A 19,084-nucleotide genomic window follows, 5' to 3' on the forward strand; every position below is an offset into this window, starting at 1 on the left:
GGCTCACTCACTGGTGACCTTGCAGGGCCAGTCTCAGTCTCACCTACCTCTCAGGATTGTTGTGGGGGATTTAATGAAGAATACACCGTGTACGCCACTTTGATCTCCTTGGAGAAAAAGATGGGATATAAATTTGATAGATAAAGAAGTGTTAACATCCTTTAATTTTTTTAAAAAAATAATACTTGGTTGGCTTGTTAACAAAAAAGGTGCAAACATAACAAAAAGAATTAAAACAAGAATGGAACATTTTTGTTTTCTTAAAACAAGAATGGAACATTTTAAAGCATCACAGCCTGGAAGGACAGAAGTATCCAACGCAGCTCTGAAGGGATAGTAAAGGATCACTCATGCAAAGATCCAATTTACAAGTAATAAAGTTTTCTAAAACATAAAAAGTATTCTCCATCTCTGAGTTCCATCACTAGCAAGAATAAACTCTGTGTAGTCTTGGACAAGCCAGACATAGACACTATGCAGTACGTTAGCTGTTGTTTCCTCATTACAGGGGGTGAATTAGATGACCCTGGGGAGTACAGTTCTTTTAATGGTCATTCAAGCACTGCCCTTTAGATGCTTTTAGATTATGACATACTTTTCAAAAAGGTTTTCGGCCAATTAACCAAATCCTTTTCCTCACAGTCTGGGACATTTTGCTTCCATGCTGCTATCCCGCTGGAAAAGGCCTTCTGTTCCTATTCCCAGAATAGGGTGGCAGAGAGACAACACCGTGACAGAAGGAGGTGCTTTGTTTTCAATCCAGTTGCTTGTGTATAAACAGGTCTCAAAGCATTGTAGGGTTGGAAGGAACCCCCAGAGGACATCTAGTCCAACCCCCTGCAGTGCAGGAATCACCAATGGCAATCCAACCTTTGTTTTAAAAGCCTCCCATGAGGGAGAGTCCAGCACCTTCCAAGGTCATTTATTCCACTCTCGAACAGCTCTTACCTTCAGAAAGTTCTTCATAAGGTTTTGTCATTTGACTCCATTGGTTTGGGTCTTCTCCTCTGGAGCAACAGGAAAACAGCTGGCTCCACCTTCCAGGGGGCAGCACATCGGATGTTGGAAGACCACTATCAGGCATTACTCTCCAACATCTGCTAGGTTCTGCCTGTCATGTTCTTGCATCCTTCCTAGAGTTTTAAAACAGTTGCTTCCCTTCTGCGTTTTTTTTTATGGCTGGCTTTCTAAACGTTTTTGTGCTATATACAACGGTGCAAGACTCCCAGCCATTCTTGCTCCTCTTGCCACGATGTAGGGCAATACAAAGGAAATGATCAAGAGGGTGGAGCCACTCCCTTGTGAGCAAAAGTTGCAGTGTTTGCGGCTTATTAGTTTGGAGAAACAGTGAGTAAGAGGCAACCATTATAGGAGTTTATAAATGATGGAGAAAGTGCAGGGAGAAAAGCTTTTCTCCCTCTCTCGTAACACTGGAAACTCATGGACATCCAATGAATCTGAATGTTGGAAGGTTTAGAACAGGTTTTTAAAAGTACCTTTTTGGCACAGTTTATAGTTAAACTGTGACATTCACACCCCACAGGAGGCAGTTGATGGCCACCAACTTAGCTTTAAAAGAGGATTAGGCAGATTCATGGAAGCGTGGAGGACTTTTGATGCTTACAACCCATAATTGCTGGGCTATGCTGTTGCAGTGCTTCTGAGCACCAGTTGCAGGAAACCACAGAAGGGGCAGTATTGCTCTTGTGTTCTTGTCCTGCTTCCCACAAGGAACTGTTCAGCCTCTTTGAAAACAGGATGTTAGGCTAGATGAGCCATGGGCCTGATTCAGCAGGCTAATCTTATGTTCTTATGAAATACTCTAGGGCTCTTCATTTATTTGAACAAGAAACGTGCTGATTGAAGGTCACTTGGGCATTTCAGTTGCCCTTAGAAACAGAGGTAGAGTTGGAAGGCACACCAGGGGTCATATAGCCTGGCCCCCTTGCCTTCTTAAAATAATGCCCTTTCCCCCCTGTCTAGGTATATTACATCAACTTCACGGACTTTGCCAGCTACGAGGTGGTGGTGGACGAGAGGCCCTTCCTGCAGTGCACACGGAGCCTCGAGACGGGCAAGACCAACTTCAACACCTGCTACACAGCCGGGGTTTGCCTCCTGAAAGCCCGGCAGAAAATCGCCGTGAAGATGGTCCACGCAGACATCTCCATCAACATGAGCAAGCACACCACCTTCTTTGGGGCCATACGGCTGGGAGATGCTCCTGCGTCCTAGAGGGGACTTGGACAGGGAGAACGGACAAGGGATATTTATTCATTGGTGCGGCAGCAGGAAGGAAGGGCATAAAAGGGGGGTCCCCTCTGGGTTTTGCATTAGGGAAAAGGAGATCCCCTAGCATACACTAGGGAAAACTGAGGCTGGGGTGGGATCATATCACTCGGTTCTCTTTGACAAGCAAACGTTGGATCTTAAAATGAGACTCCTGGATATAGAGCCATGTGATCCATGGCCCGTCTGTGCCAATTGTCGTGGAATATTCAGGTGCCCTGTGCCCAGTAACTTGTTCCTAAGTCAGTTCACTGCCCTCTAAGTCCATTCACTGCCCCCCTGAGTTGAGTTTAAGAGGGAATGCAGACCTTTGCAGGCAAAGCAGGCAGACTTGTGTCAGCATCACCAACCCTAAGCTGGGGGAACAAACAGAGTAGCCAGTACTTCAATAGGAGGTTGCTGAACACCTTTTTCATGTTCAGATGTAGTCAGATATTGAACAGGCTGCAATTGGTAAGGATCCCAGAAAAATTTGGTGTTCGAGGACACTGCACATGGATTTGATGCTTACCTTTTACCCAATTTGTGGGGAAATATTTTTAATTCTAACTCTGGTACTCAAAAGTTGTCACCTACTCAGAAGGACCTCCACCATCCCAGCAAGTGACATTAAGAAACACTGCTGCCTCCAGATGTGGAGGTGGAACATAACCACAGTTGTTAGTAGCCATTGATAGCCCCCTCCTGCTCTACAAATTTGTCCAGTCCTCTTGTAAATGCCATCCAAGTTGTTGGCCATCACTGCCTCCTGTGGGAGGGAATTCCATAGATTAACGAAAAATTGTTCCTCCCCTGCAAATTCCTCGGGTTTTGACCATGCTGGTAGAGTGGTGGTTCAGCTCCCCACTGCAGCTTAGGGTGGCCAAAAGGGTCCACGGGCACAGGGGAAATGGCCAGGCGGGCATGTTCTCCACTGTATGGTCTGTATATAGAATATACATAATGTACATAGACAGGGATGTAAGTTTACGTGAATTGTCGATATTTTCCATTGCAAATAAAACTTTTTCCAACCTGATTTTGGATGCTGTGTTTGGAATGGTCAGGCCTTCAGTCGGAGTGTGGGGAAATCATAGAAACGTAGAGTTGGAAGGTATCTCATCCAGCCCACTACAATGCGGAAACCACTAGATTGTAGCAGTGGAAGCAACAGGTGACCATCCAATCTCAGTTTAAAAACCTCCAATGAATCATAGAACTGTAGAGTTGGAAGGGACCCTGAGGATCATCTAGTCCAACCCCCTGCAATGCAGGAATATGCAGCTGGTCCATACAGGGATCGAACCTGTAACCTTGGTGTTATCAGCACCATGGTCTAACCAACTGAGCTATCCAGGGTGAAGGAGAGTTCACCTCTTTTCGATGGAGTCCGTTCCATGGCCGAGCAGCTCTTACCTCATCCTAAGGTTTTGTCTCCTTTGTTGTCACTTGAAGCCATTGGTTTATCTTCCATGTGACAGCCCTTTAGATGTTCGAACTCCCGGCAAGGCAAGAACCACAGTTCAATAATCTTTGACGGGTGGCCATCCATCATCTGTTGACAAACCTCCAGTGAGTCAAAGATCAGAATTGTAGGGTTGGATGTAACCCCCAAAATTCATTTAGTCTAACCTCACTGCGATGCAGGAATCCCAGCTAGAGAATCTGCCCATCACTTGTATGGAGTTAACGCTTCTATAATCCTAAAACCTTGAAACAGATGGCAGACCAGTGGGATCCATACTGACTTGCCTTCACTGATCCCATAGAGAAATAAGAGTCGAAAGGGCCCATCCCCAAGATTCATATAGTCCCAACACCCTTCAATGCAGGAACCACAGCTGAAGAAGCCCTGACAGATGGCTATCTGACCTATCTTTAAAAGCAGTTTTGAATCCATTTGTTTGGTGCCCACCCCCACCCCCCGAGCTGCAGTGTAGATATCCTCCTTTCCAAGCATGACATAAACCTGTGTCCCTTCCATGCACCACCTTGGTATTCGACTCTTAATCTATGGTACAATTTGCAAATCTGTTGTCTGTGGCGACAGAATTTTCCTCACAGGCTTTCTACACTACACTTGATCTTAGCCAAAAGGCCGAGAAGCGATTCTGAGTCTCTTCAGTCCATCCTCACACCATTTTATTCTATTCCTCTTCATGAAATGAATTTCAGGAAGCACCAGACCCTTCATGACAACTCCTACAAATAATTTTATCCTTAAATGCCTGGTGGAAGAACCATTTTTCAAGGTAAAACTTTTCAGTCAGCTCATCAGGTTTGTAGAGCCATTGGATTCATTAGAATCCTAGAACTGTGGATTTGGAAGGGAGCCCCAAGGAACACTTAGTCTGCAATGAAGAAATTGCAACAAAAACCACCCCTACATTATTATTTTTTATTTCCTGTACTGCTTTATGATTTTAAGCAAAATAATCTCATAGTGGTTTGCAAGCTATATTCAAACATCCAATAAAATATTCCAAAATAAAACATCACAGAAAAAGATAAAATATACATTCAAAACTAAGAGGAAAATGTAATCTTAGGTTAAAGGTTTCAAAATACAGTGGTACCTCGGGTTACAGACTCCGCTAACCCAGAAATAGTACCTCGGGTTAAGAATTTTGCTTCAGGATGAGAACAAATCGTGCTCCAGCAGCGCGGCGGTAGCAGGAGGCCCCATTAGCTAAAGTGGTCTTCAGGTTAAGAACAGACCTCCGGAATGAATTATGTACTTAACCCGAGATACCACTGTAGGACATAACACACAAAGGTCATGTATAGAATGCACATTTAACACAGCAAAATTAACAAAAAAAGCAAACATTTCAAAATAGAGCCGTTCTAAAGGGGGTCCAATGTAGAATATGTATTTAGAAGCATAATTAGCAGGGGAATATTGTCTTAGACATTGGAACATACCTGCTGTTGTTGCTTCAGCTGCCAATTGCGATTATTACTACATTTATTTATATCTTGCCTTTTCCCAGACTGGGACTCAAGGTGGCATAGAGAAAATGGCACAGTTAAAATACAGAAAACTAAAAAATCCTAAAAGATAATAAAAAGTAATTCAATTCAGAGGGGTGCAGCTTCCCCCACCACCACCACCACAACCTTCAGCTCTAGAAGAACATCTTTGGACTTCGGCCAGGCAGACAGATCTTCCACCAGTGGCTACCTTTGCTCTAGGATGGCACCTCTGTTGATTGCATTTGCATCCCAGCATTTTCCTCCCAAGAATCCTTTCTTCTCTCCCTCCTCACTGAGAGCCAGGGTGGTGTAATGGTTAAAGAGTGAAGAGACCAAGGTTTGAACCCCCACTCAGCCATAAAGCTCACCAGGTGACCTTTGGGATCAGTCACTGACTCTGCCTAATCTACTAGACAGGGTTGTTGTGTGGATTAAATGAGAAGTAGGGCCTTGGGATGCCGGGGTTCAAGTCCTTGCTCAGCCATGAAACTCACTGGGAGACTGGGGGGGTCTGTCAATGCATCTCAACCTAACCTTCCTCAAGGCATGTAAGCCAGCTTGAGCTTGAAAGAAAAGGTGGGATATGCGTGTGATAAATAAATCCCCACAATAGCAACAACCCTGTGAGATAAGATTATGCTGAGAGGCAGTGACTGGCCCTCAAGGACCCCAGGGAGCTTGGATCCTTTAGATGAGATCCTGGGAGCCCATTGTATGTTCCTGAGGTCGGGAGTGGGTCAGGACTGGCCCAGACCATCCCACTGGGCCACCCACAGTTTTGTTGCCCAAGGGCTACCAGTGTGACTTCAGAGAGGAAACAATAGTCTGCTCAATCTGGGTGGGCTGGGGGATGCCAAAGGCCTAAAGAGCATGAGAAGAGCTTTGCTTGATCATGCCAATGGCCCATCCGAGTCCAGCATCCTGTTCTCACAGGGACCAAATGCCCCTACGAGACTAGGAAGCTAGACAGACTGCCCCTGGACATGAATGTTCCTTAGGAGTGTAAGAAGAGCCTGCTGGATCAAGCCACTGGCCTACTGAGTCCAGCATCCTGTCCTCACAGTGGCCAACTAGATGCCGAAATGGGAAACCCGCAAGCAGGCCCAGAGCGCAAGAGCACACACACCCCACCCGCAGTTTCCAGAAACTGGTATTCAGAAGCATGAATACCTTCAACTGTGGAGGCAGAACACAGCCATCATGGCTAGTAGCCATCAATAACTGTCTCCTCCATGAATGTGTCCAATCCTATTTTGGTGGCTTTCACTACCTCCTGCGGGAGGGATTTCCGTAGATTTGCTAAGAAGTGCTTTATTTTACCTGCCTTGGGTCTTCCTACAGTTAGCTCCTCCCAGGGAGTAAGTGTACATTTCTTTTTTTATATATATAATATTTATTAAGGGTTTTTTAATTACAACACAAAAAACAAAGCATACAAAAATATCACATTTTATAACATATTTTCTTATCCTCTTTGGACTTCCTCACATCTCCCACTCCTACGTTCCAAAATTATAAAAAACATTAGTCCAGCAATTTATCACCTTGTCCCCACCTTAGAATCTAGTTTTCCAATGTTGTATCTTAAATTTTAGATATATTCATTTCACTCTTTAAAACATTTAGCTTAGCCTAATCATTATCTAAAAAATTGATTTTTCCATGAATTTAACTTATCTTCATAATTCACTTCATCTAATTCGATGGTGCCAAATTGTTTATGATCAAGCATCCTCCTTAACATTCATACAGTTTACAATATTTTTGCAAATAGTCCTTAAATTTCTTCCAGTCTTCTTCCACCGTCTCCTCTCCCAGGTCTCGGATTCTGCCAGTCATCTCGGCCAGTTCCATATAGTCTATCAGTTGCATCTGCCATTCTTCCAGTGTGGATAGATCTTGGGTTTTCCAGGGCTTGGCAACGAGTATCCTTGCTGCTGTTGTTGCATACATAAAAAATGTTCGATCCTTCTTTAACACCCCTTGGCCAACAATACCCAAAAGGAAGGCCTCTGGTTTCTTAAGGAAGGTATACTTAAATACCTTTTTCAGTTCATTATATATCATTTCCCAGAAAGCCTTCACCTTGGGGCAAGTCCACCAAAGGTGAAAGAACGTTCCTTCATTTTCCTTACACTTCCAACACTTATTATCAGACAAGTGGTATATTTTTGCAAGTTTGACTGGGGTCATGTACCATCTATATATCATTTTCATTACATTTTCTTTCAGAGCATTGCATGCAGTGAAATTCAGCCCAGTAGTCCACAACTTTTCCCAGTCCTCAAACATGATATTATACCCAATGTCCTGTGCCCACTTTATCATAGCCGATTTAACCATTTCATCTTGTGTGTTCCATTTTAACAGCAAGTTATACATTCGTAAGTGTACATTTCTTTACTTGCCTCAAAACAGAATAAAACGGGGTGGTGGCATGACTTGGGCCAAGGTCTGACTGGGCGGCCAGCTGGCCTGCTTCCTCTGTGCTGCTGCTGCTACGTTGGGTCCAGTGGTGGGCAAAGATGGGATGCCAAGTCCAGGAAGGACCGCCGCCTCCCTCCGCCTTGAAGTCCTTTCTAAACAGGGCTCCATTGGACTTCCCTGAGCATTGTTCCCTTTCCCCCTTCTTTATTGGAGCACCCAGGATTCTGCTTCTCTTTGCTATGCAGGAAACACCCTCTGAGAACCTGCACTACAACTTCCTCTCTAGCTCCTATCTAGAAGCTACATAAACAGTGCTATAAATAGAGGCAGCCAGCAGCCTTTCCCTGGAGTTGCGGGAGTAGAGGAAAAGTTTGGGATCCCCCACTCTCACCATGCCAACAATAGAACTGCAAACTCAGGGATGTTTGCAGAAGGCTATTGCTGATGAATAATGCATAAAGAGATGTAAGGAACCCACAAGAGTCATTTTTAGTCCAATCCCCTGTAATGCAGGAGTTGCAAATAAGGAGAGGGAGGAGATTGTCCCAGTGTGCATCACTTCACACTTACCTGCCTCAATTCAGATTTGCCTTTTCCCTCCTTTTCTTTTATCCCCTCTTACCAGAAACCTTCTCTACCTCACAGCTCATTACACCTTAACCAGGTATTTTATGGCTGAAATGTACCATCCTTGGCTACTTTGAAATTATGGCCATGAGCATATTTGATATTCTGTAAATGTTTTCAGAAGCATGAAGTATTTTTAATTTAATTTAATTTTTAATTTAATTTTTAAAAATTAATTTTGCTGCTTGCACAGATGTAAAGTTGGTTGTGTAATAAACAGCAACTGCTCACTCCAGAGGGGAAAGCAGAGGCAGAAATCCTACAGGCCATTTACAAGGGCAGGATGAATACTTAAAGATTATAAAATTGTAGAGTCGGCTTCCTTGCTTGGAGATGGAGCAGGCTCCACTTTGTTTCTTAGGGAGCCCAGACAGAGTAGCATGCAGGTCTTAGCCTTTTTCAGGAACCAGCGCACACTGGCGCAAAGGAGGCCCACAGTGCACACCAAAAATGCTGTTACAGCCAGATAGACCTTGTACGCATTTCGAGGGCAAAGCTGCCCAGCCTGTTCACCACTGATTTGAGTGGTGAAGCTTTCCTCCCCATTGTGGTAATAACACAGCGTCTCACCCAAGTCCAGCACGGAAGTGCCCAGGATTTGCAGCCACTTTCGCTCGCAGCAGCTGAAGGGGTTTCCAGCCACAGACAAAGCCCGGAGGCTCCTTCTTAGCTGCTTTGCTGCGGCTTCTTCTATTCTCTCCAGCTGGTTTCCTTGGATGTCCAGCTTCTCCAGCGGGGAGCAAAGCAAGCTGGGAGGGATGGCACTCAGGTCATTCCCTGACATGTCCAGGATGCTCAGGGACACCAGGCAAGGGAAATTCAGGCTGGCGGTCTTCATTCGGTTCCCTCTCAAAGAGAGCTCCTGCAAAGATGCTTCCAGACCCTCCAAAGCATAACTGGGCAGGACCAGGCCCTGGTTCTCTGACAGATCCAGGGAGGCCAAGGGCGTTCGGTGGAACAGGCATCCATGCACCAGCCCGAGGTTGTTCCCGCGTAAGCTGAGGTGCCTAAGCTGTGGAAGGCAGTGGAAGGCAGCACAGTCCTCTGTTTTGGCATGGAGGCACTCTCCCTTGGAGGAGTTCCTTGCTCGACAGAGCTGGATGCGGTTGAGGCCAAGGTCCATCACCTCCAGGTCAGGAAGCAGGTCGAAAAAATGTGGCGGCAAGTGGCTGATGGAGTTTCCTTGGAGGTCCAGCATCCGTACAGACAGTGAGGTTTGTTTTTGCCATGCCCTGTCAGCAATGGGACCTGGTGAACTGTGATTCGTGGGCAGCTCCACGGCAATGTCACTGAGGCAATTCCTCGCCAGGCTTAGAGTCCGAAGGGAAGCCAAACCACGAAGAAGCGCAACTGGGAATGATCCCAGGCGGTTGCTGCTTAGATTCAGGTCCATCAGTTTTGCAAAGCTCTGAGAGACATTCTGAGGCATGACGTTCTGGCTCTTGTTAGCCCCTGTGGTGATGGCGTTGTGGGAGAGGTTGAGGTACCGAAGCCGGTTCCTCCTGGGGAGCAGCGGGAGGGCATTCAGCCAGTTGTGGCTCAGGTCCAAGACATGGAGGTGGCAGGAGGCCTCTTCTCCTGCCCCGTCAAAGGACTCCAGTGCATTGTAGCTAAGGTTCAGGACTCGCAGCTGGGCTAGGCCGAAGCCTGTGATGCAGTGGAGGGAATTCATGGACAAGTCGAGGACCTCCAGGGCCCTGAGCTGGGACAAGGCCCCTTCCTCGATCTCAACAAGGGAGTTGCGCCTCAAGTGCAGTTCCCTCAGCCTGGGCACCCCCTGGAAGATGTCATTTGCCAGACAGGTCAAGTGGTTCTCCGACAGGTCTAGCCACTCCAGAGCTGGGAGGTGGTGGAGGTATGAGGCCACCATCTGGTTGTCTAAGCCGTTGGCTGAGACATCAAGGGCTGCCAGGCTCACCAGTGACAGGAAGGCGTTTCCATTGGAGAAATGGTCTTGGTGGAGTTGGTTCCCGGCCAGAATCAGGGAGCGAAGATGGGCAAGGTGCCCCAGGGCTCCCCCGGACAGTGAGCGCAGGTGGTTGTATGACAGGTCCAGCTGCTCCAGCTGTTCCAAAGCAGATGTGTCATGGTCTGTCAGGTTTGAGATGGCATTGTGGGAGAGGTCAATCTGCTTGATTTCATAGCTGAGTCCTTGTGGAAACGTGGTCAAGCCTCTGCCTCTGCAAGAGACAGAAGTCCAGGTCTGGAGAGAGGAGGAGTAAGAAGAAGAAGGAAGTCAGACAAACATGAGAACATAAGAATAGCCCTGCTGGATCAGGCCAGTGATCCATCTAGTCCACCATCCTGTTTTCACAGTGGTCAAATACCTCTGGACCTGGAAGTTCCAGAAGAGCATCAGAAGAGTCTGCTGAATCAGGCCAACAGTCCAACTAGTGCACCATCCTGTATTTACAAGGACCAATCAGATGTCCCAAAGGCAAACCAGTAAGCAGAACCCAAGCACAAGAGCTCTCTCATTCATTCATTCATTCATTTATTCATTCATTCATTTCATTTTTATGCCCCTTTTCCACCCCCAAAAAATCAAACTCAAAGTGACTTATAACAAAGCTAATAGGAAAGTGCTTCAAAATCAAACAGTACAAAGAGCATTTTCATAATAACATAGAAAAACCACACAATACAAATATAATAACACATAAAAAGCAACATTTCAGTCTTCTCCCTTCCTCTGGTTTCTAGCAACTGATGTTCAGAAGTACTGATGCCTCTGATTGTAGAAGCAGAGCATAGCCATCAGGGCTAGTAGCCAATGTTATAAGAATTCTAAGGTCTCGAATATAGAATAAATGTTCATAAATGCACAAGGTAAACACACATACATACGTATATAAACCACATGTCTCAAATAGTACAGGAGAGCAATCCTTGAAGCCATTTGGACTCTCCCAAAGGGACCTCAAATATTTCTCTGTAGTAGGAGGATGGGGAAAACCTTTCAATTGTCTTTTCACTTGCAAATCCCATTAACAAAACTGTCTGGAATCTATGGGGCTTACCCCCTTCCTGCAAATCCAGTCTGGCAAGTTTCTGTTAAGCTGAGCAAACTGTCAATAGGTGTAAACTAGTAAATAAGAGATTTAGGAACTAATCTATTTACCATTTCAAAGGAATGGCCCTGCTACTAGGACAATGTAATTCCCACTGCAGATAAATATTTGAGGTCCCTTTGGGAGAGTCAAAATGGCTTCTTTTAATAAAATTCATAGTTTTATTACAAAAGAACATAAAAATGCAAACTCTGAGACCCTTAACACAATTTATAAATTTATTAAACACAATGGGTGGAGGAAGATTAGTTTCTAAATTGTATTCCATATTGCTTAATTTAACTTACAGATCTATGGAACCCCATAAAAAGATACGGGAGCTGGATATCGGCACAAAAATTATTCCCCGAGGATTGGAATAAAATTTGGGAACTGCCAAAAATCTGTTTCCAGCTTTCTTAGGGAAAGCTCAATGAAATTGATTCACAGATGGCATCATACCCCTTTGTAAATGTAAAAAATAATAATGGTGTTTTTTGTTTTAAATTATTCTTTATTGAGATTCATTATTTATACAGTTAATCCATACATTTTTCAAAATATGTTTTCTTCCATATCAGCTAACTGTCAGACAGGTTGCAATAAACTCAGTACATATTGATGGTAAAATCTAATTTGGTACAATATTTTTGGGATTTAATTTTGACAGAGGTGAAAGCTCACCCTTGAGAGGGCTGTGTGTCCAATAGGTTAGAGCAAGCCTAGGGAACCCGTGACTACAAATCCCATCAGTCTTGACCATTGGCCATGCTGGCTGGAGTCCAAGGACATCTGGAGGGCCATAGATGTCCCCAGCCCTCTTGAAAGATTCTAATATATACAGACCCAACCTCTGTATAAAAAAACTCCAATGAGTGGTTGGACTGGATGACTGTCCCCTTCCAGCTCTACAATTCTGTGATTCTAGGTGCCTTACCTTCCAGCAGGGCAGAAGTTTGGGGGTCTCCTTTTGGCGAGGCCATGCTCTCACAAAAACAGGCAGCAGCACCCAAAACAGGAGGCGTACCTGGAGGAAGCCCATTGCAGCTTCTAAAAGCCACCCTGCAGTGCCTCTTCCACTGTCCCAAAGGAAGGAGGTTTGGTGTATAAATAGACCTGGGTGTCTGCAGGGAAATGATAAGGGCTGTGCATTTCTCAGGACCACAGAAGCCACAGACTAGGCACTGGGAGGCTTAATGGGGAGTGGGGGAAGAGTCCAGAAGGGAAAGCAAAACCAAGGAGGAGCCTCAGAGGACCTGGGAGAGCCTCTTAGCCCCAAAGGGAAATCGGCTATTTGAGGGAAGGGAGCCCAAGGGATTTCTCAGGTAATCCCCCAGCTGGAAAACCCACTGGCTTCCAGGGGGGATTTTGCATCACTGGTAGAGCACCTAGAAGCACACAGAGGGATGGGAGTTCCTACCGATCCCCATCTGTGAAAATCATAGGATTTTAGGGTTGGAAGGAAGCTCTGAGGGCACCTAGCACAACCCCCTGCAATGCTGGAACCACAGCTAAACCATCCCTGACTGATGACCCACCAACCTCTGTATACTTCATCCTTCCTTTAACTTAATGGACCAGATCCTGACTATTTTCAGGCCGGGGGAGCAGAACCAGAGCCCATTTTGATGCATTTCAATGGCTATTTGTTTTAAAAGGTCCCTGGAATGCGTATTCAGTGTAGTCTTACAACTTTCCAATCGTTGCATACTGAGGGCACAGTGGAAGAACCAGGGAAGGTGATAAACGTCCTGTGCGAGTGTCTAGAGTGGTGGTGGTGGCAGACAACAGACTGAATCCTGACAATACAGAAGTACCTATTCTGGGGACAGGGGGCAGGTGGGGGGCATATTCCTTGGTTCTGAGTGGGGTAACTGTGCCCCTGAAGGACCAGGTGTGATACCTGGGGGTCATTTTGGACTCACAGCTGTCCATGGAGGCACTGGCCAATTCTGTGTTCAGGGCAGCTGTTTACCAGCTCCATCTGGTACGCAGGCTGAGACCCTACCTGCCCACAGACTGTCTCACCAGAGTGGCACATGCTCTAGTTATCTCCCGCTTGGACTACTGCAATGCGCTCTACGTGGGGCTACCTTTGAAGGTGACCCGTAAACTACAACTGATCCAAAATGCAGCTGAGAGACTGGGAGTGGCTGCTGGGACCATGTAACATTGGTCCAAAGGATCTCCACTGGCTCTCAGTACATTTCCAAGCACAATTCAAAGTGTTGGTGCTGACCTTTAAAGCCCTAAACGGCCTCGGCCCAGTATACCTGAAGCAGCGTCTCCACCCCCATTGCTCAGCCTGGACACTGAGATCCTCCTCCGAGGGTCTGCTGGTGGTTCCCTCACTGCAAGAAATGAAGTTACAGGGAACAAGGCAGAGGGCCTTCTCGGTAGTCGCAATCCATACACACTGCCCAGGCTTGCTCCCTGGAGAGCAGTTTGACTTCACCCCTGGAGGAGCACTCCATTGTCTCTCCAGACAGATGGACACCAACAACCTTAGGCTCCTTGAAAGAAAAAAAAAGGATGGGGTATAAATGCAAATACAAATACATAATCTCTACATTTCTAGGATCTTCCTTTCCAAGAGGGTGCCCCCACCCCGTTTCACTCCCCTCCCAGGTCGCTTCAATCCACACCCCGCCTGGGCTGCGTTGCAATCCTTCGTACACTTTTCCCGGGAGCGCCACGCTCGCGGGAGGAAGCGGAGACGCACCCCATCTAGTGGGCCAAGGAAGAACTGCAATAGCGTCGTCAAAGTGGCCCGACGGCAAAAGTTGCCTACGGCAAGGCTGGCGACCCTCCCAGTCGCCACCTGGGCCTGGTGACCGCCCATTGCGTCGGGGAGCAGCCCTTTTAAGAGGCCTCTGCGCCCTTCCCCGGCCTTTCTTTCCGCCAGCCATGCGCTGCTCCTGGATGGGGCTTGCCCTACTGCTTCCCAGCCTTGGCCTCTGCGCCGCCATCCAGTGGTTGTGAGTCCCGTTGGGGTGGGTGGGTAGGTGGGTTGGGGTGAGGGGGGTCCTGGCAGGGGTGCGTCTTCTCTGTCCCCAAGCCCAGCGGGGGACGAAGGACTGCCTCACCAGCCCGCTCTGCAGGGTTCAGGGAAGGGAAGCCCCGACGACGACGCCAGCTCCCGGGGATTTCCCTCCACACCAGCCCGCCTTGCAAACACAGCCCAGGACCCAATGGGTCATCCAGTCCAAACCCTCTACCGCCCCCCCCCGCCCATCGCATGCCCGCAATGCGAGAATCACAGCTGAAATCGCCCTGGCAGATGGCCGTCCAACCTCTGCTTCAAAACCTCCAAGGAAGGGGAGAGGCCGCTGCACTCCGAGGCCATAGAAGCGCAGAATTGCAGAGATGGAAGGGAGTAGCCCAATCCAGCACAAGGCAGCAACCAGAGCTAAAGAACCCCTGGCAGATGGCACAGCCCCTCCAATGCCAGCCAGCCTTGCAGGATCAACACAAAGCCTCTCTGATGCCTCCTTTATGCCCCCCCACCTAGGTTTCTAAAGGCGGCAGCGCCATCTGCAGGGAGCTTCCCTCGCCATCCTACCCCCAGGGACTGGGGAGGTTCCCTGACGCCACCCACAGATGGGTAGAGTGCAGTGGCATAGCATGGGGGGTGCAGGGGGGGCCGGCCGCACCGGGCGCAACATCTGGGGTTAGGGCAAATCCACGGGTTAGGGGGCGCAAATCCACGGGTTAGGGGGCGCAAATTACTTGCCTTGCCCCGGGTGCTGACAACCCACGCTACGCCACTGGTAGAGTGACCACTTGTGGGTCCGCTGCAGGCAGTGGAAACCAGGTGTCTTCTACAGGTGTCATGACAGCTCTCATTCTTCTTCTCTCCACCCCCGCTTCAGGAGCCTGGCAGCCAATGGGACGCAAGTGGCCTGGGATAACCCCCAGGACTGCCGCCTTCTAGCATCGGACGCCCTCGCTCGGCTATGCCGGAGGCACCTGGAGGCGATGCCCAGCCTGGTGGAAGCAGCACGCCAGACCAAGGCTGTCTGCCAACAGACCTTTGCCAGCTCCCGGTGGAACTGCTCGTCCGTCGAGGGGGCGCCTCACTTGGCCCCAGACCTACAGAGGGGTAATGATCAACCTTTGTTCCATCTTCATCCCTTCGTCCCTTTCTCTGAGGAAAGCCCCCATGGCTGGATCCAGCCTCCTTTGCCCAGGTGGGAACGTGAGCCACTTACATAGTTCCCCCTCCCCAGTTAGAATCATAGAATTGGTTGGAAGGGACCCCAGGGGTCATCTAATTCAACCCCCTTCAAGGTTCCATAAGAGCCCTACTGGATCAGGTCAAGGGCCACCTAGTCCCACATTCTGTTCTCATAATGACTGACCTGATGCCCATTATAGGAAGCCTACAACCTGAGCACAAGCAAAACTCTTCCCCTCCAGAAACAGGGGTTCAGAACCATTTCTGTGGTATCAGAACATAGCCATTGTGGCTAGCTGCCTTGATAGCCCTCTTCTCCCTGAATTTGACCAATCCTCTTTTAGAGCCATCCAGTTTAGTGGTCATTACTGCTTCCTGCTGCGGGTGGCGCTGTGGGTTAAACCACAGAGCCTAGGACTTGCCGATCAGAAGGTCGGTGGTTCAAATCCCCGCGACGGAGTGAGCTCCCGTTGCTCGGTCCCTGCTCCTGCCAACCTAGCAGTTTGAAAGCACGTCAAAGTGCAAGTAGATAAATAGGTACCGCTCTGGCGGGAAGGTAAACGGCGTTTCCGTGCGCTGCTCTGGTTTGCCAGAAGCGGCTTGGTCATGCTGGCCACATGACCCGGAAGCTGTACGCCGGCTCCCTTGGCCAATAAAGCGAGATGAGGGCCGCAAGCCCCGAGTCGGTCACGACTGGACCTAATGGTCAGGGGTCCCCTTTACCTTTACATTACTGCTTCCTGTGGGAGTGAGTTCCATAGTTTTAACTAATATGTCCTTCCTTTTATCTGTCCTCAATCATGCACCACTTCAGCTTCATTGGAGGTCCACAAGTTTGAGAGAGGGAGGAAAACATTCCTTTGTCCACTTCCTCCATGTCATGCCTAATTTTTAAAACTTCTACTACATCTCCTCTTTGGTAGCCTTTGCTGCCTCCTAGCAATTTAATTAAGATAATAAATAATACTTGCCTCTTTCCACTTTCTCCATGCTGTGCATTGCTTTATAAAACAAATTTCTTGACTCTTTTTCTTGCAGGCACCAGGGAGTCCGCCTTTGTTTACGCCCTGGCATCTTCCGCCGCCAGCCACTCCATTGCCCGGGCCTGCGCTTCTGGGCAGGTCCCTTTCTGCTTCTGTGGCTCCACTCCTTCTGAGGCACCCCACCCCAGCTTTCAGTGGGGTGGCTGTGGGGACAATCTCCCCTTCGGACTCCAGCTGGGCTCTGCCTTTGTTGATGGCCCCATGAAGTTCAGCAAGGCGGGGACTCAGATCTCCAGGGTCCTAAACCTCCATAACAATGCAGTGGGCCGGCAGGTGAGTAGGGTCATTCCTGCACTGCAGGGGATTGGTTTAGATGACCCCCGGGTCCCTGATTTTATTATCTGGTACTGGAGAATCCAGGTGAGAGAATTGTGGGTGCAGGAGGTTCAATTCTCCCCACTCGGGTCCCTGACAGTCCTCTTTATCTTTCCTCCTCCTCCCCTCCCAGGTCCTATCAGACTCCCTAGAGACTACGTGCAAGTGCCATGGGGTGTCTGGATCTTGCACTGTAAAGACCTGCTGGAAAGGCTTGCGGGATTTAGCTACTATTGGCTCAGAGCTCAAATCCAAGTACCTGGAGGCCACGCAGGTGATGCCTTGGCTTGTGGGCAGCAGAAGGCAGTTGGCACCCAGAGGAGGCAGACTCCGGCCCCTGAAGGCAGATGAACTGGCCTACCTTGTACATTCCCCCACTTATTGTCTGAAGAACCCCAAGCTGGGCTCCTTGGGGACTCAGGATAGGTGAGTAAATCCTTGCATGATACATACAGAAGCCTTGATTCCCGAACCCAGAACCTCTGTCATCCCACTGCCAGCGCAGGGGGTTGGATTAGTTGGAGATCCCTTTCATCTCTACGATTCTTTGATTTTGCTTTGTTTTTGTTGGGCTGTCGGCCAAATCTGACAGGGCTTTTCTCATGTTCTTATGGAACCAATGGGCCCAGAGGCAGTCTGCCTAGATTCCTAGGCTCTTAGGGGTGTTTGGCTACTGTGAAAAGAGAATGTTGGGCGGGATTAGTCCCTTTTGGCCTGATCCGGCAGCCAGGCTCTCTTCTCAGATTCTTATATTCTCTCACCCCCCAACAGGCCTTGCAACAAGACTTCAGCGGGCAGTGGCGGGTGCCGCCTCCTCTGCTGCGGCCGGGGCTACAACACATATGCAGAGAGGGTGGAGGAGAAGTGCCGCTGCAGGTACCATTGGTGCTGCTACGTGACCTGCAAGAAGTGCCAGCAGGTGGTTGAAAAACACGTCTGCAAGTGACCAGAGGCTGGGCCCCCGAGTTAAGCTATACCCCTTTCCACCGAGAGGGTTCATATACAGAGAGAGAAACAGATATATTTATATATATAATTTTATATATAATTATATATATTTTAAAAATAGTAATTTAATTTTAATTTTTTTCAAATTTCTTTTAGATTTAAAATCACAGTTACTGTAACTTTTTATAAATGGCAGTATTTCATTTACTTTTTTCAGCAATAGCATCTAATTTTATTTCTTTTCATAATTTTTTTTAAATTCATTTTCATTTTTCAACTGTTTAACATGGTGGCATTGAGATATACCTTATTACAGCATATGACACGTGACAATTACATAAAAATAAAAGTAGAACTACAACCAACACTAAGATAAATGTTTCTGATTATATTATCAAAGTTGTGTCAAAGTATATATACCAAAATTATTACAGTTGTTACAGAAATAATATCTAATTTTAAGAATGCTGTGGCTCATCACTCTTTTAAGTAATGAAGTATCAGCATTTATCAAACAATGAGATTCTGATAAGGTTCAAAACAAAACAATTGACTTTAGGTCAAGCTTGTGACCCCCAATATAACAGCTTTGATGCTCCAAAAATATTTTCACTATGTGTTCATCTTGTCTTGTGAGCTCATAATATTAACAATACTAGCTTGACCAATCTTCTGTCCATTTAAAATCTTTATTTGCTCTTCTGGAGTAATGCAGAGAACTCCAGATGAACAACTATCTAGCCATTTATTACCATTTTAAACAACCCAAAAGTGCAGGAGCAAGCAAAGCAAACAATAAATAATAATTTATCTTTTTTAAAAATGGCCTTTATTACCACTGTTAACAGCCCTCTGCGTTGCAGGGGGTTGGACTAGATGGCCCTTGGAGTCCCTTCCCACCCTACAATGCGATGAATTTTCAGAGGCTTTTCAACAGAGGTTGGCTGTCAGTCAGTCAGGGATTCCTTTTGCTGCCATTTCCGCATATCAGGGGGAGAGTTGGACTAGGTGACCATTGGGGTCCCTTCCAACTCTACAATTCTCTGAATTTGGGCAGTCAAGAGGAGGTTCTTGATCAGATCTGACTCATTTATCATCTGCAAGCTTCTTACAAACAATTAGCTAAAGCAGACTGGGTTTGCCAAGGCTAAAATCTCACCAGACTGACCTTCTCTCTTGTCAATCAGCTTACTGGTTTAGGAGATTTCGCTGGTGCGATTTGTCAAATGTATCTTTCAATCAGAAAACTGATT

General features: G+C 47.3%; 3 protein-coding genes across 7 annotated transcripts in view; 2 read left to right on the forward strand and 1 right to left on the reverse strand.

The window, feature by feature from the left end:
* EDA (ectodysplasin A) overlaps positions 1–3,307 on the forward strand; it is a 52,243-nt gene extending 48,936 nt beyond the window's left edge. For all 5 annotated transcript variants that reach the window (XM_081847193.1, XM_081847192.1, XM_081847194.1 and 2 more), the window contains one exon: positions 1,984–3,307. In XM_081847193.1, coding sequence (XP_081703319.1) covers positions 1,984–2,235 — 252 coding nt within the window. In that variant the 3' untranslated portion in view covers positions 2,236–3,307. The remainder of the gene's footprint in view (positions 1–1,983) is intronic.
* Positions 3,308–4,973: 1,666 nt separating this feature from the next.
* Positions 4,974–12,390, reverse strand: LOC309333320 (transforming growth factor beta activator LRRC33-like; the record flags this gene model as incomplete). Its single annotated transcript, XM_081846694.1, has 3 exons — positions 4,974–6,589; positions 7,625–10,501; positions 12,286–12,390. 2 exons carry the CDS (start codon positions 12,388–12,390, stop codon positions 8,597–8,599), a joined length of 2,010 nt encoding a protein of 669 aa, XP_081702820.1. The 3' UTR covers positions 4,974–6,589; positions 7,625–8,596.
* A 1,566-nt stretch (positions 12,391–13,956) lies between these two features.
* LOC309334255 (protein Wnt-11b-like) lies at positions 13,957–19,084 on the forward strand. The gene is made up of 5 exons (XM_081848494.1): positions 13,957–14,326; positions 15,221–15,450; positions 16,564–16,841; positions 17,017–17,309; positions 17,655–19,084. The coding sequence occupies exons 1-5, from the start codon at positions 14,256–14,258 to the stop codon at positions 17,827–17,829; spliced, it is 1,047 nt and encodes a 348-aa protein (XP_081704620.1). The 5' UTR covers positions 13,957–14,255; the 3' UTR covers positions 17,830–19,084.

Source organism: Podarcis erhardii (genome assembly GCF_964252035.2).
Source record: "Podarcis erhardii genome assembly, chromosome: Z".
In the NCBI taxonomy this organism is placed as follows: Eukaryota; Metazoa; Chordata; class Lepidosauria; order Squamata; family Lacertidae; genus Podarcis; species Podarcis erhardii.

What these genes read in the sequence shown, in the direction of transcription:
- LOC309334255 (XM_081848494.1), top strand. Translation starts at nt 14,256, where the DNA reads ATGCGCTGCTCCTGGATGGGGCTTGCCCTACTGCTTCCCAGCCTTGGC. An exon ending in GGCCCCAGACCTACAGAGGG is followed by an intron (nt 15,451 to 16,563) that starts GTAATGATCAAC and finishes TTTTTCTTGCAG; the next exon opens with GCACCAGGGAGTCCGCCTTT. An exon ending in TCCTTGGGGACTCAGGATAG is followed by an intron (nt 17,310 to 17,654) that starts GTGAGTAAATCC and finishes ACCCCCCAACAG; the next exon opens with GCCTTGCAACAAGACTTCAG.